At 38.2% G+C, this 15,550-nt stretch overlaps 1 protein-coding gene across 1 annotated transcript; it reads right to left on the bottom strand.

The window, feature by feature from the left end:
• Positions 1-4,147: 4,147 nt before the first annotated feature.
• Positions 4,148-15,180, bottom strand: LOC128992737 (60S ribosomal protein L7a-like). The gene is made up of 6 exons (XM_054416467.1): positions 15,076-15,180; positions 11,923-12,037; positions 10,519-10,668; positions 9,334-9,554; positions 8,264-8,386; positions 4,148-4,382 (listed from the first exon to the last, which is right to left on the bottom strand). The coding sequence occupies exons 1-6, from the start codon at positions 15,088-15,090 to the stop codon at positions 4,200-4,202; spliced, it is 807 nt and encodes a 268-aa protein (XP_054272442.1). The 5' UTR covers positions 15,091-15,180; the 3' UTR covers positions 4,148-4,199.
• Positions 15,181-15,550: the final 370 nt, after the last annotated feature.

Raw genomic sequence — 15,550 nt, 5'->3', positions numbered from 1 at the left:
CCTTAAGAGAAATATCGAAAAGTGGTAAAGTCACTCAGACACCAATTAAAGGCTGCGTGGATAAAGCACCTTTCCCGAAAGGAGGAGAGGCGATTGAGGCAGTGGAGGCGCAGACTACCAGAGAGTTCCAAACTGGGCCTGGCTCAGCCACGACTCCTTAAGTCACAGCTAAAATGAATTAGGACAGTTGCTATCATGGTTTAAACCCTCATGTAGGAAATCATTCACCAAAGCCTTGGGTGTAATCAAAGCCTAGGCTGAACTGGAGCAGACCAATATCCTCCTTGAACTTGAACAGAGCAATGCTTCTATACTAATTTTCGTATTTTATTTTTTGAAAAATTGTTCCTTTTTTGTATACTTATTGTGGAAATAAAACTGATTTTATTTTATTTTAGGTCAAAAGACAAAGCTGCTAACTTTAAGGCAGCTGTGCAACCATGCACTCTAACAGAAGAATACCATAGTCGATGTTTGGGACATTGATTGTGTCGACAAGTCCTGAAACGATTCATCCGGTTGTTGTGCGCCAACCGATTCATCCGATGGTTACTTTAGTTTTCATCTGGATGAACCATCCATTCTATCACTTCCGGACACATGCGAGTCAGCAATCAACTATATCTCATCTGACTGTAAAACCACCCGTTCCACGTTTTCATTCAATTGTAAAACTATCCATGTCGCATTTTCTTTCGTTTAACCTACGAATTAGTTATTTGACAACTGAAACTGTTAAATGAGTGAAAATTTAAAAACGTACGTTTTCAGGAAAAGCACTTTGCAAATTTTTTACCCCTTTTTTCAAAACTTTTATTATTTTTTTAAATTCATTAACATTTTAGGTTTCATAAAATGTCCATGGTAACACAATATCTTTGGTAGTTTTTTTAAAAAAGAGCATCTTTAGTGGAAAAACACAAAATCCTGTCACGACCATAACAGACATTTAAATGAATATTAAAAATAGTTAATATTATTTTTATAACTATGTTTTGCTATAAACTAATTTACTTTTATGACCATTATACAATAAAAAGGTCACTGAGCTTTTGGCATATTTGGTCTTTCCAGAAAAAAATAAAAAACCTCAAAAAATTAAAAAAAAGCCAATAAAATCTTTTTATGTTTGTATAACTCCGAAAAAACTTACCTGAGACCCGAAAAATCGTTATGTTTGTATAGAGGTGTGCTTCTTTTGTGTATAAAACATTGAAATATGACAATATTTTAATTTTTGAAATTTTTATGATAGAAATCATAAACGTGATGGTCAGGGACAAGCGGTACGGTCGTGAATTTTCTGAAATAATCTAAATCTTTCTTAACAATCCTTCAATTATACTGTTAGTTATAATAAAAATATGTGTTTCAATTGAACTAAACTGTTCAATTTACAATTATATTAAAGTTATTGTCACGACCAAACACACTAGAATCCATAAGGCTGGATTGGTCGTGAAAAAAACCGCGATGGTCGTGAAACTTTGGTCGTGAAATTACGTGTTATTTGGCTCTGTTCTGGTGGTAGCCCTGCACCTCATGTTCGAGGATACAAAGTGGACTTCTAGATTAATCTAACAATTGAAATATCTTATAAACAAAAATTAACACCATGTCTACTTCATTGAATGACTACGTACGGTCATGGACACACCAAAATTACAAAAAACACAATCTTTCCTTTATTAATCTTGTAATTCCTCCTTTCAACTCGAAACGACCGGAACTACAATCCTGACGTACACCCCGAACTAGTTTCTTAAACCAACTGACTCCATCAACGCCAGGCTTGCCTCTGTCGTGCTCCAAAGTAGAAAATTTTTCCCAAATGGTCGTGACGCCAAATCGAGGGACAGACTTATTTTGTCATGGTAGTCAGTTTGCAATGACAATAAAATTATAATATGCTCCTTTTTTGTAAGTTTAATAACCATTGATGACATAAAAATATAGCTTTATACATTTCGGCATGAATAATTAGTCTAAAAACAGCGTGAAAGTTGGAAAATGTACCCTAGGGACACGTCATGGTCGTGAATTTCGAGACTTTAAAATTACGAAAAAAATACCTAGAACCTATTTAAAACCAAATAAATGTGTGTAACATGTTGCCCCCGTCCCAAAAAATATTAAAACACTTTATAATAAACTACAAATCTAGTATCTACGAAGTAAAAGGCCAGGGACATGAAAACGTACGTTTTTAAATTTTCACTCAAATGGCGAAATGACAATTTTTTGGTATATGAGTTAATTTTTTTACCTTATTATCCACACAGGGGTATAAAATGGGTTATTTATTCATCCATTCTCGGGTGAATTATCTATTCATGCTCAGCACAACAGTAGCTTAAATGCATTTGCGCAGATATTATTAATTACGTAGTTTAAATTATTATAACTGGCTGGGTAGCTGAGTGGTTATAGTGCTCGCCTAGTAATCAAAGGTCGCCGGTTCGATCCTGAGAAAAGTCAGTAGCTTTTTGATGGTTCGAAACTGGACCCAGCTGTTCCTGATCACTGGGCTTTAAATAAATGATCCTGACTAATGAAACCGCTGATCTTAGTCAGTAACAAAGCTACACAGGTCATCACACACCATTCTACACTCATATTTGGGTTAAAATACGCACATAGGTGGCGTCCCCATCTCAATGATTGATAATTGATATGAAGTCTTAATTTGTACAAACAGCCTTGATACCTTTTTGACGTAAAATTATTATATGAGTAATAAATATCCAATATACCAGTGGTCATAATTTAAGACACATCAAAAGATTAAATAAATAATTGACTCCTTAAATAGTGAATAACAAACCTTAAGAAAACATGAATTATGTATTTTAAATAATTTCAACGAATGAAAAATAAACAAATATGTTTATTATAAAAATAAAATAACATAGAAGAGTAATTTTCTAACAGTACATGTTAGTTCTTTAATCATGCAAAACATAAATTTATCAATTTATTCATGAACGGGTATATTCTCCGAAACATGGCGCTGGATAGGAACGCCAAATGCCACAATACCAAAACTATCTATCTGATCAGGCGCACAAACTGATGGTTTATCCATTCATTCTCTAGTCGGATAGTTTTATCTATCTCCGGTAGCAGCACGGACGCTCCCCACCCACCCCACTACACTAAAACCCATCGGATGAATCATCCATCTGAAGACTATCGGATGAAAGCAAAACCATCAGATGGTTGAAATCAGTTGTTTGTCCCATCACTAGTCCTGATAGAATATGTCCTCGAGCTTGGCGGGCAAATGGCAGTTCTGAGGGTGGCTCACAAAGCCAAATAGCAGCAGATGGCAGACGCCGAAATGGTAAATCATATATTTGGAAATTGCCAAATTTAAACTATAGTCCCGAAGTGGGTGGGAGGTGTCAAAATACTGTTTCTTCAGCCAAGTACCAGCCAGTAAGGTCATGTTGACGAAGATTAGCTAGCGGGCCAGATCTTCTGACGACAGACTAGTTGATTTCTTCCCTTAGTCAGTAAACACATTCAGCTGTAGAAGGCAAACGTTTGCGGTCCAGTCTGTACTCCTGTATGGTGTTTAAGTGTGGGCAGACACGAGAAGGTGGACAGAAGGAGCTAGTGGCTCCGCAAATTCTATGTTTTCTGTATTAATTTGTGTAAGCCTGTTGTTTTAACATATTATCCACCATCAAATCAATATGAATTTATGGTAATTGCGAGACAAATTTGTAGTATTGTAAATAGTATTTATTACTTGAAGCTAACGCAAAAATAAGTTTCATTAATATAAGTTACCAGGACCATGAGCAATGTTAAATTTACAAAATTTAATTGGTCATATCAATAAGGTGAGTTATATCATTGACTATTGGGTACTGAAGTTGTATTAATAGTCAAAGATTATATATTTTGAAATAAAGTAAGAGAATACAGAGAGAAAACATAGGTTGTAGTTAACTAAAAAACAAGCCATATCATAGTTCTACATTTGGCAATTATAGCCACTTATGTGAGTCACAAGACAAATAAATTTTAGTGATTTATGTCAGCCAAAACAGATGATTACATTTTTCTCCTGACTCCCACAGACTGTACAAAAATGCAAGACCTAAGTAAAAATAGGGTTCAGGAAAAAACAGATTAAACATAAAAAACAAATCCCATTTATTATCCTATTGAGAACATAAACGAGACAGTGTTTATCCTTGTTTTTGCGCCAATTCACGAGCCTTGGCCTTCTCCAGTTTAGCGATACGCGCTGCAGATTTGCTGCCCAGCAGACCGCCTCCCCAGTGTCGCTTGATCTCCTCGTAACGGTCATTGTAGTTGGTCTTGACAGCCTCGAGTACCTTCGTAAGTGATGTGCGGTCTCCGGAGTCAACCTGTTAAAACAATATATTATTATTTAAGAAAACATATTCTTAGAATCATGTTCCCAGTGCTTGCTAATAGCCAGTGTAAACAGTATGCTGAGTGATCCCTTAAAAGCTAAGTGTAAGGGAATTTGCAAAAATTAACTTCCTTTATTTTCGGGTGCAGTTCAAAAACAACTCTTAAAATAGTCCTTGGAGCGTAGTCGTGCTAACTCAACTCATAAAACAGTTACAAAAATACAAACAAAATTTATTATTCAATAGCTCCCTTGATGTTTAAATTACCATCACTTTGGTATTCATTGCTCTTATGGCAGGCAAATCCAAAATGGCAGCTATTAAACAAGATTTAGTAGTAAATAACACTGGATAATACAACTTTATTTCCTTACTACTAAGTATCAACCAACCAAAGTCTGAATAAAATTATTTAGGGCTTGCATTACAATAAAACCTTGTTAACCCTCCGAGTGTCACGCGTCATAAAAACGACGCACAACACACTTTGTGTAGGGTCACGCGTCGCTTTTAAGACGCACAAACATCGTTTACGGCGAAGGCTCTATGACTGACTGAATCGGATTGAACTGGATCGAGTTAGGTATCGTTCTTTCCGTAATATTCTAAGCTTTCTCCAGAGGTCTGTCTCTAAGCGCTATTCATTTTAGTTCCGAAAATATTGTAGCAGACAGCTGACGTGCGTGTATTTGTAAACAGCTAGGTTCCCCCGGACCGATGACTGATGTGTTTTATTACGTTTATCATTGTTTTAGTGTTAAAAATCAAAAGTAGTGATATACGTGGTGCATTATAAGAAGATTTAAGTGGTTTTGAAGTGCTGGTTGATGATCCTGAAGAAGTAGGTAGTGATATTGATGTAAATTATCAGCCAGATTCCTACAGGGTGTCTAGTTTATTTCCATTATAAAATTCAAGACTAATTCCAGACTTTTCAAGACTAATTCCAGATTTTTCAAGACTAGTTTTTTCAACAATTAGTGGGTGTTGATACCAAAATGTATCGATTCTCGATTCTTTTAATAGCTTAAACAAATTTTCTAAATAATACTACACCAACCCCTGTCTTTGTCATAAAGTAGTATTATGATAATGTGGTGTTTTCAAGTAAAGAAATTATGCAGCAATAAAAAATTCTAACCAGCAAATTTGGTTTTTTTATCATGAAATCTTCCGCATACCGTACGTTTAGACATCATCATTGCAATCACGGCATAATCATGAACATTTCCCGCGGCCTTGTAGACATCAATGACATCATCGTCGTCTCCCGCGGTCTCGGAAACGTCATCGTCATCATCCGTGATCGCGGCAAAATCATGAACAATTCCCGCGGCTGTTTAGACATCACCTTCATCTCCCGCGGTCACGGAAACGTTATCGTCGACGTCCGCAATCACGGCAAAATCATGAACATTTCCCGCGGCCGTGTAGACATCATCGTCGTCACCCGCGGTCACGGAAACATCATCGTCGTTGTCCGCGATCGCGACAAAATCATGAACATTTCCCGCGGCCGAGCAGATACCATCGTCGTCTCCCGCTGTCACGGAAACGTCATTGTCGTCTCCCACGGTCACGGAAACGTCATCGTCATCTCCCGCGGTCACGGAAACGTCATCGTCATCTCCCGCGATCGCGACAAAATCATGAACATTTCCCGCGACCGAGCAGATATCATCGTCGTCTCCCGCGGTCACGGAAACGTCATCATCATCCGCGATCGCGGCAAAATCATGAACATTTCCCGCGGCTGTTTAGACATCACCGTCATCTCCCGCGGTCACGGAAACGTTATCGTCGACGTCCGCAATCACGGCAAAATCATGAACATTTCCCGCAGCCGTGTAGACATCATCGTCGTCTCCCGCGGTCACGGAAACATCATCGTCGTCGTCCGCGATCGCGACAAAATCATGAACATTTCCCGCGGCCGAGCAGATACCATCGTCGTCTCCCGCTGTCACGGAAACGTCATTGTCGTCTCCCACGGTCACGGAAACGTCATCGTCATCTCCCGCGATCGCGACAAAATCATGAACATTTCCCGCGACCGAGCAGATATCATCGTCGTCTCCCGCGGTCACGGAAACGTCATCATCATCCGCGATCGCGGCAAAATCATGAACATTTCCCGCGGCTGTTTAGACATCACCGTCATCTCCCGCGGTCACGGAAACGTTATCGTCGACGTCCGCAATCACGGCAAAATCATGAACATTTCCCGCAGCCGTGTAGACATCATCGTCGTCTCCCGCGGTCACGGAAACATCATCATCGTCGTCGTCCGCGATCGCGACAAAATCATGAACATTTCCCGCGGCCGAGCAGATATCATCGTCGTCTCCCGCGGTCACGGAAACGTCATCGTCGTCTCCCGCGGTCACGGAAACGTCATCGTCATCTCCCGCGATCACGGAAACGTCATCGTCATCTCCCGCGGTCACGTACGCGTCATCGTCGTCGTCCGCGATCGCGGCAAAATCATCAACATTTCCCGCGGCCGAGCAGATACCATCGTCGTCTCCCGCTGTCACGGAAACGTCATTGTCGTCTCCCACGGTCACGGAAACGTCATCGTCATCTCCCGCGATCGCGACAAAATCATGAACATTTCCCGCGACCGAGCAGATATCATCGTCGTCTCCCGCGGTCACGGAAACGTCATCGTCGTCGTCCGAGATCGTGGCAAAATCATGAAAATTTCCCGCGGCTGTTTAGACATCACCGTCATCTCCCGCGGTCACGGAAACGTTATCGTTGTCCTCCGCGATCGTGGCAAAATCATGAGAACATTTCCCTCGCCCGTGGAAACATCAACGTCATCTCCCGCGGTCACGGAAACGTCATCGTCATCTCCTGCGGTCACGGAAACGTCATCGTCATCTCCTGCGGTCACGGAAACGTCATCGTAGTCTCCCGCTGTCACAGAAACGTCATCGTCGTCTCCCGTGGTTTCAGAAACGTCATCGTCGTCGTCCACTATCGCGGCAAAATCGTGAACATTTCCCGAGGCCTTGTAGACATCATTCGCGGTTACGTAAACCCAAGACGACGATCGCGGCAAAATCATGAAAATTCCCGACTTTGAAATCAAATTTAAGACTAAATCCCGACTTTCAAGACCATTTTTTAATTCAATACTAATTCCCGACTTTCCCGATTTTCCCGACTACTAGACACCCTGTTCCTAGCTATGGTTAGGCTATGCATTCTTAGCTAAACGCTATGTACTGAAATCCGTTTTTCGCTCATAACTTATTTATTTGATAACTTACCTCGCTATATGATTATATATTTGTAATCCTCATTAAATTTAGAACAAAGTGGCTATTTTCAAATATTTATAGGCCTATAATTTATACAATTTCATTGAGCGCGAACTTATTTTTTTTTTGAAAATTTTCGAAATTATATTTTTTTTTACCTAAAAATTTTTTTTTGGAAAAAATGTTCCAAATTTTTTTTTGAAAAAATGTTCCTTATGTTTTATATATAATATTGAAGCCCATGATTTTCCAAACAAAATGGTATATAGAACATTAGAATTAACATTGTTTTAAGCTTCTCAGATCCGTTTTAATAAAACCTTGCAAAGGGGCCAAAAATAGGTGGACATTAAGGCCTAAACTATGGACACTCGGAGGGTTAATTTAGCATCTGGATAACCAGGGTCAGTTTGTAAAACATAAATTAAATTCATTATGCAAATATACACATTTGTTATTCTTTATCGGCCTTTTTCTACTGGCTGGTCCAACTCATTGAGGTCGTATTGTAAAATCTTAAGTTGAAAGCTAACATAGCCAACCATTAATATGACAAAAGACTGTACAATAATACTTAAACTTGTAATCGTAAAGTTTACATACGTTGGTCAGTGCCACTGCAGTGCAAGTCTTGCGATGGACTAGTCTACCAAGACGAGCTTTGCCCTTGACAATACAGTACGGCACTCCCATCTTGCGGCAGAGGGCAGGCAGGAACAGCACCAACTGAGAAAATCACAACAAATTAACCAATACATCAAATTCATATGAAAATCAGTATTTCTTAAGCTCAAACTGCAAAGATTTACAACTGAAGAACCTTCGCTAGGCTGGACAGGCTCCATTCCTTATACAGTTAAAAATACAAACTTTTCCCAAGACTGATTCTGTTAAATGTTGCAGCGTGCTTTTGAAAAGATCATAACTTGGAGCTGGATACAGAAAAATCGCAAGAACATCTTTAGTTTGCTGGCAAACGCAAACATAGACAAAGCTGTAAAAAATGCACTAAGCTATAGGCTAATAAAAAAATGTAATAATCCAATAAAAAAAACGCACTTCCTAGTTCCCAGTCAAAAAATTCACGATCAAATAGAGTTCCCAGTTTGCTCAACACACTGATTAAAGCCACTGACTGCTAATTTAGTGTTTCCATTAACGCCAGAATATTTTTTTATTTCTATATTAAATATCTCTTATAGGTTATGTAGACATTTTTATGTATTTTATCATAGTTGTGTTTCAACGCAATAAGTCCATGTTTAACCTAAATAAAAGCATGAAAAAAAAAGAAAAATCTGTATCCTCTGAACCAATGAAAAAAGAAGCAATAAAGGTGTTGTGTGCAATCCAGCAGTCCTTACTCACTAAATGTCCTCGCACAATTAGAGACCTCAACACTATACCCCAGTGCAATGCCTTAGCCAACTGAGCTACCATGCCACTGTCAGCTGATACACGACACTAGCGTTCATAGTTTAGATTAGCACTTGTGGATTAGCTGTACAGCACCCTTGCCACAAAATGCCTTGACAGATTGCACATGTGAGTCATCGTCACTGAGTTAACAAAATACTTATTTTTAATCTGTAGGTAACTTGGGCTTGACTGATTTAATTAGAAACATTTTTGGATAGGTTTTTATAAAAAAAAAACAAAAGAAAATAATGTACCTCAATAGGCTCAACGTCATGAGCGATGACAACTAGCTGGGCCTTCTTCTGTTCTACCAGCCTGGTGACAGAGTTGGCACCCTGAGACACAACATTAGGTTTCTTGGTAGGAGCCTCCTCCTTCTTGGCAACCTTCTGCTCAGCCTTAGCCTTCAACCTCTGCTTCTTGGCTGCGGCAGTCTCGGGCCTGTACTTCTCCAGGATTTTAAACAGTTGTGTAGCTGAAAAAATTAAACATTGTTTCTGTAACTTACTAAATGGGGTTAACAAATCAGGTCTTTTTTTGAGATTGAAATTTTTATTTACTAGACTGAGACTGTGTTTCTTTACTCACCTCTAATTATCAAGAAGACCAATTAGTTAAATTAGATTTATATAGCAAATAAATTATCAATTAGGGCCTATTTGAGATGGGGAAGCCGTCTAGGTACATACCCAAAAATGAGTGAAGGATGAGTGTAGAAGCTGTGTAGCTTTGTTACTGACTTAGCCAACTGTTTCACCAGTCAGGATCATTTATTTAAAAAGCCGAATGATCAGGAACAGCTAGGTCCGGTTTTAGAACTATCAAAAAGCTACTGACTTTTCTCAGGATTGGACCGGCCAGCTACCCAGCCAATTTTACATTTCATATCACCTGAGTACTCATTTATATGGAGAAGAGAAGTGTAGAATAAAGTCGACTAAGAAAAATAAAAAGCTTTATTACTGACTAAGGTTAGCTGGTTCTATTGCCTATACCATTTATCACAAGCCTATAGGTCAAGGGAAACTGGGTTGGATTTTCATTCATTAAAAAACTTCAGACTTTTCAATTTGACCCAAACAAAACCAACGAATAAACTGAGAAAGGTAGGTAGGACATAAAATTTATAGCCTAAGCAATATGGGAGTGCTCCTGAACACCAGATAAAATACGTTTAGTTAGAGCAACTCTCATAGGCCCATTGCAATTGGTTAAGCTTTAGATAGACTCAAATTTGGTACCTATACAAATTTTATGAGCTGAAATTGTTTGTAATGCCAGTGGTATTAAATAGTAGACTGTGTTTCCTATCAGCCACCATATTATTCTTCTGTTATGCATGCTTCTGTTATAGCCTAACTGGATTTACAAGTAGCCTAATATGAATTGCAAACGGAAAATGAGCTAATGGTGATATTACAAAAAAAGTATAAACTTACCAGTCTGTTTGTCAAGTGTTTGGGTGAACTGGTTGATTGGAGGAGGGACTTTCAGACGCTTCTGTAGGACGGCCTTCTGTCTCTGGATGCGGACATACTTTGGCCATCTGACAAATCTGCTTAGGTCACGTTTGGGCTGGATGTCCTGACCTGGAAATATGCCAGATCCATTTATAATATGGTTAATGTAATAATATAATATGATAGTATTGACTGTTGGTAGTGGCAAACATCCCATTTTCCATGTTTCGAGTTGTAGTTTTTATCACTGCCCATTAAGGTCTCACAACCACAACCTAATCAAAAATCCCGCAGTAAAGTATGTGCGTTGAGCATTGATCTTATAACACTTCAAGTTTGGAACGTTCCCTTTCAATACGTAAAAAATGCCACTGGCGTAAATACACACAAAATAAAATAAAATACACTACGTCTATTATATTTTGTACAGCGTTGACTGTTGAAATCAATAGCAAATTAGGCTATTACTGTCCATACTAGCCATAAAGATATTGCATTAGAAATATCAATATAAACTTTAGTCTGTTTCCACGAACCTACATGATTAGTTCAGAATCTTCTTTAGGACGGGTGAAAACTATGCCTAAAAGGCAGCCAAGTGTTATTGTAAATTAAACATTAAAAGTGCTAGTGACTAGTTTTGTTCCTCCAACTATTTTCCATTTGTAAATTCTTTCTTAAGCCCCGTTCACACGGGGCGAGTTTACAAGCTACAAGCCGGATTTTTTACACGCAGCTAGTAAAATAGCTCAGTGTGAACGACGTACTCGCTCAAAAGCTGCTTGTAAAAAAGCTCTGGAAAAAGTTGACGCTGCCGCTACTTTACACGCCAACTCGCCAGCTTTTGAGCGAGTAGGCGTGTAAAGTAGCCCAGTGTGAACACAGTTGCTTGTGCTTGTGAGCATGTTATTCGAAGATGTCGGAGGAATTAGTTCAAGCCTGCTACTGAGCGAGTGGAAAAAGCATCTTGTGAACGACTACATGCTCACTCGCCGACGTCTTTCTACACGTCGGCGAGTTGGCATGTGGACAAGCTCCTTGTGAACGACAAGCGCACTTGCCAACTTGCCGGCTTCTTACACGCCGGCGAATAGCGTGTAATCTTACAGTGTAGACCAAGGTCCTTGCATTTTGTTAGATAGAGCTATTTTAATAGGCTAGGGGATCGTTAAGTTTGATTTGGTATGCAGGATTCAATGGTATTACCAGATATCGATACTTGTGTCGGTTCAACTCAAAATTATTTTAAACTCACTATAAGGCCTAAGTGAATTAGTGAATAATAAATATTAAAATGTTTACCGTCATAACAATTAAATTATTACTAGCCACGTGGAACTAGATACTAGCTACATTGGGAATACATTCAAATTTACCACTTACCAATGCCAAAGTTTCTTGGCCTCTTTTCAAACAAGGGGTTGACAACTTTCTTGACTTCTTGTTTCTTTACTGCCAGAGGTGCTGCAGCAACTCTCTTGCCAGTCTTCTTCTTCGGCTGAAAATAAAGAAAGATGATGAATTGTGTGTAAACAAAAAGTAGGTGGTTTGTCCAAAGTAGGGATGAGCATCAATGATTTTATTTTTAAATATAAGTTACCCTAACTTAAGAGTTCCAATATTTTTAACAACAATGGTAACTTAAATTAAGAGACAAATTCCATTGCCAATAACAATGCTTCTGACAATTATTGACGTTTTTTCATGATTGAATTGGCTGAAGTTTTAATAAAAAATTTGAAAGCGTGTAATTGCTAAATTAACTTAATTATTCTATCATTGTTCCGCTGAATTGCTGATGAAATGTCCAATCCAAAACAATCCCATCATACAATTGGATTAGACTAACCAAGAATGAGAGTTTGACATTTAAACTTAAATAACTCACACCTTAAAAGAAATTAGCCTAAACCAACTTAAGTTGAGCATATATTGAATAAGTACCAGTAGGCCTAACTTACATTGCAGTCAGGGCAAGAAATTCTTGTTTGAAAAATCTAGGCCTATCAAAACCAATGAATACCTATGTAACTAAATAGATTGCGATGATAACACCCCTGGATGATTATAGGCCTAATTTAACAAGTCGGACAAAAAAACATACACGCAACTAAGTTATTACAAAAACCATCATAAATGTTTTTGCTCAGTAAACACCAATGTTTTCCTTCACTTCACAAGCTGATTTCTGTCATTTTTAATTCCCAACCATTGTCTATCAATGATTTCATATGATAGTAGGCAACATTGATTGACTTACATTGAGGCATTGACTTCAAACTTGATACCTAACCTAACTTAGTTACTTATTTAATGTTTCTCTAAGTGGGCCAAAACATTCAAAGAAGTCTGGATGCTTCGCTTATACAAGGATATAGTAGGCTACCACAGAGAATTTACGATGTAGGCCTACTTGAATAGGTACTTGGTATGTTCATCTTTGACCAACAAGATTGGATAGTAGATTGCATCTATTTACATTACTTATTTAAAACACTACACAGCAACAATGGCGGGAGAGGAGGTATTATTTACAAATACTAGAGGCTCGTCGAACATTTCTTACCAGGAGTATAACGATCGACTGAGCAAACCCTGGTATAAGTTAGTGTTGACTTGAATCGCTTTTGTCAAGAGAACAAACTCTGTGTAGGAGTTTAGAGTGTGACTGAGTCTGCAACGGGCAGGTCAAGATTACAGGCTCTATGCGTCCCGTGATCATGCTGCATGCTTACATCATGAAAGTTGTCATGAAGGATGACTCATTTTCTTTCAGGAGGGAGGTTGTTAAGCACATATTGACTATGTATTGTAAGGATACCAAGCTCCTTGAAAATTTACCGACAATGGTCAGTTGTACCATAGACATAAATAAATAAATATAGACTGTCAGCTGTGCTGCGGTTAGCTTATATTCCGGCGCCGATCACTAGGGGTAATGTGTAGTTACGGCGCACACCGCTGCAGCATCAAGCGCTAGCGACCGTTTCCATAACAACTTGGTAGTTGGTAGTTAGGAGTAGTGTTGCCAACTTTGGAGGAATTCCCCGGGATTGGAGTTTACTGACTTAGGCTACCTATATAATATTAGGCAATTAATTAATTAAAATGCCACCTTTTATCGTATTTTTTTAAACCATATAGGCCTAGCCTTTTTGTTATACTTTTGTAGATTCATTACAATGATTCAAAGTTTTTCCTTCCTAATCCATAATTTTAGAAAGTGGTTTATTGGAAGGTTTTGTTTTATAGGCTATTGCAAGGTAAAAATCTAACTAACCAGGGTGTCTAGTAGTCAGGGAAAACGGGAAAGTCAGGTACCTATTAGTAATAGTATTGAGTTTCAAAATGGTTTTGACAAGTTGGGACTTAGTCTTCCTTTATTTTGATATCAAAGTCGGGAAATTTCATGATTTTACCTCAATCGCGCTAAGTAGACAACGATCACGTTTCCGTGACGGCGCAAGACGATGATGATGTCTACACGACCGCGGGAGATGTTCTTAAACCACGACCATGCTAGACGACGTTTTCGTGACCTCGGGAAAAATGATCACGTCTTTTCTGCGATCACACAAGACGATAATGTCTACACGGCCGCGGAAGATGTTCATGATTTTGACGCGATTGCAGAAGACGACAATTAGCGATAGGCCTATAGTAAGCATTTCATTTGCAAGAGTGGTAGTGCTGGTAAAAGCTGGCGAGTAGTCGACGCCGACACCGAATCGAATACCGATATCGAACGGCGATAACGCTCTAGCGGCAGATCGCAAGACCTATCTTTGACAGTCTATATTTACTCTATTGTCTATGGTTGTACTCAACGGTGTTGTTATTCATACAGCCTTCTTTAGTAATACTTAGCAGCTGACTGCCGGCTCTAGGGTTAAGGGACCTTTAGAGAAATGCTAACAAAGACATAAGTTTGTAGGCTATTAGAAGTTTAGTTCTTTATTTCTATTAATTCATGAGTTTCATAAACTTAGTTAACCTTAAAACTGCAACAGCATATAATGGGGTGGCAGACTACACTCTAGAACTAAAAACACATAGGGTAACAGAAAATAAAACATTTATGTTACAGTACGCCAGACCTATAGGTAGATAGCCTATATTGAAATATTTTAAGTGACACTTATGACAAACTTTCATCTGATAATAGGCCTATACCAAATTCGCAGGTTCGCAGGTTCTCTGCTTAACTGTATCCTAACCTAAATAGGGTCGATATAAGGGGTAGGCCTAGTAGCCTATAGAAATTTAAAATTTTGAGAAGACCTAAACCCCTACGGTAATTGAAGGGGTATTATCAAATGGTGAGGGTAAATCATTTGTTTTAAAATCTTATAAAATAAAAAATACGATCAAAATTAAAAACTAGGGGACTAACAAGCGGTATTTCGTGAGTTGGAATATAACCATAACCTAACTTGTATAATACCAAGGGAAAGGATTTATTTTGCAAAAATATTACGTGTAAAATATAAATACTTAAAAATTTATTACTAATTAACATTAATTTGAGTGTATTACCTTTTTCTGGACCATTGTGGAAAGGATTAATTAGAATAAATCTATGAAAACTAACACACGTAAATTGTGTGTAGAATAGTCAAACCGGATGAAAGGAAAAGAAGTAAATAATCATCTATCAATCAACATCAACTGAGAAGAAACCAGTGGGGAGGAAATCGAAAAACGTGCATGGAGCTATCTACCCAAAGAGATATATAATATCAAGGAATATGGCATAAATAAGAAAATTTATTTTTATATGTATAATTTTAACTAATTTCATGTATATTTATTTTTCGATATGAATGTTACACCTAATGCCCATGTTAATAACTACAATCTTTAATAGCCAATGCTACAATTCAGTATTAAAGTTGAGAGTTGAATACTAATTGATTACACCAGGGGCCCGTTTCATAATAAACTAATAGTTACAAGTTACAGCTTGTAACTTGTAATTTCCATTAGATTTGCATTGGACGATCAGCTGATT

Source organism: Macrosteles quadrilineatus, unplaced genomic scaffold (assembly GCF_028750875.1).
Source record: "Macrosteles quadrilineatus isolate MER2022 unplaced genomic scaffold, UCM_ALF_1.0 Scaffold_4__1_contigs__length_99947679, whole genome shotgun sequence".
NCBI classification, from domain to species: Eukaryota; Metazoa; Arthropoda; class Insecta; order Hemiptera; family Cicadellidae; genus Macrosteles; species Macrosteles quadrilineatus.
The sequence above is the reverse complement of the archived record's forward strand: the minus strand, read 5'-3'. Positions and strand labels throughout refer to the sequence as shown.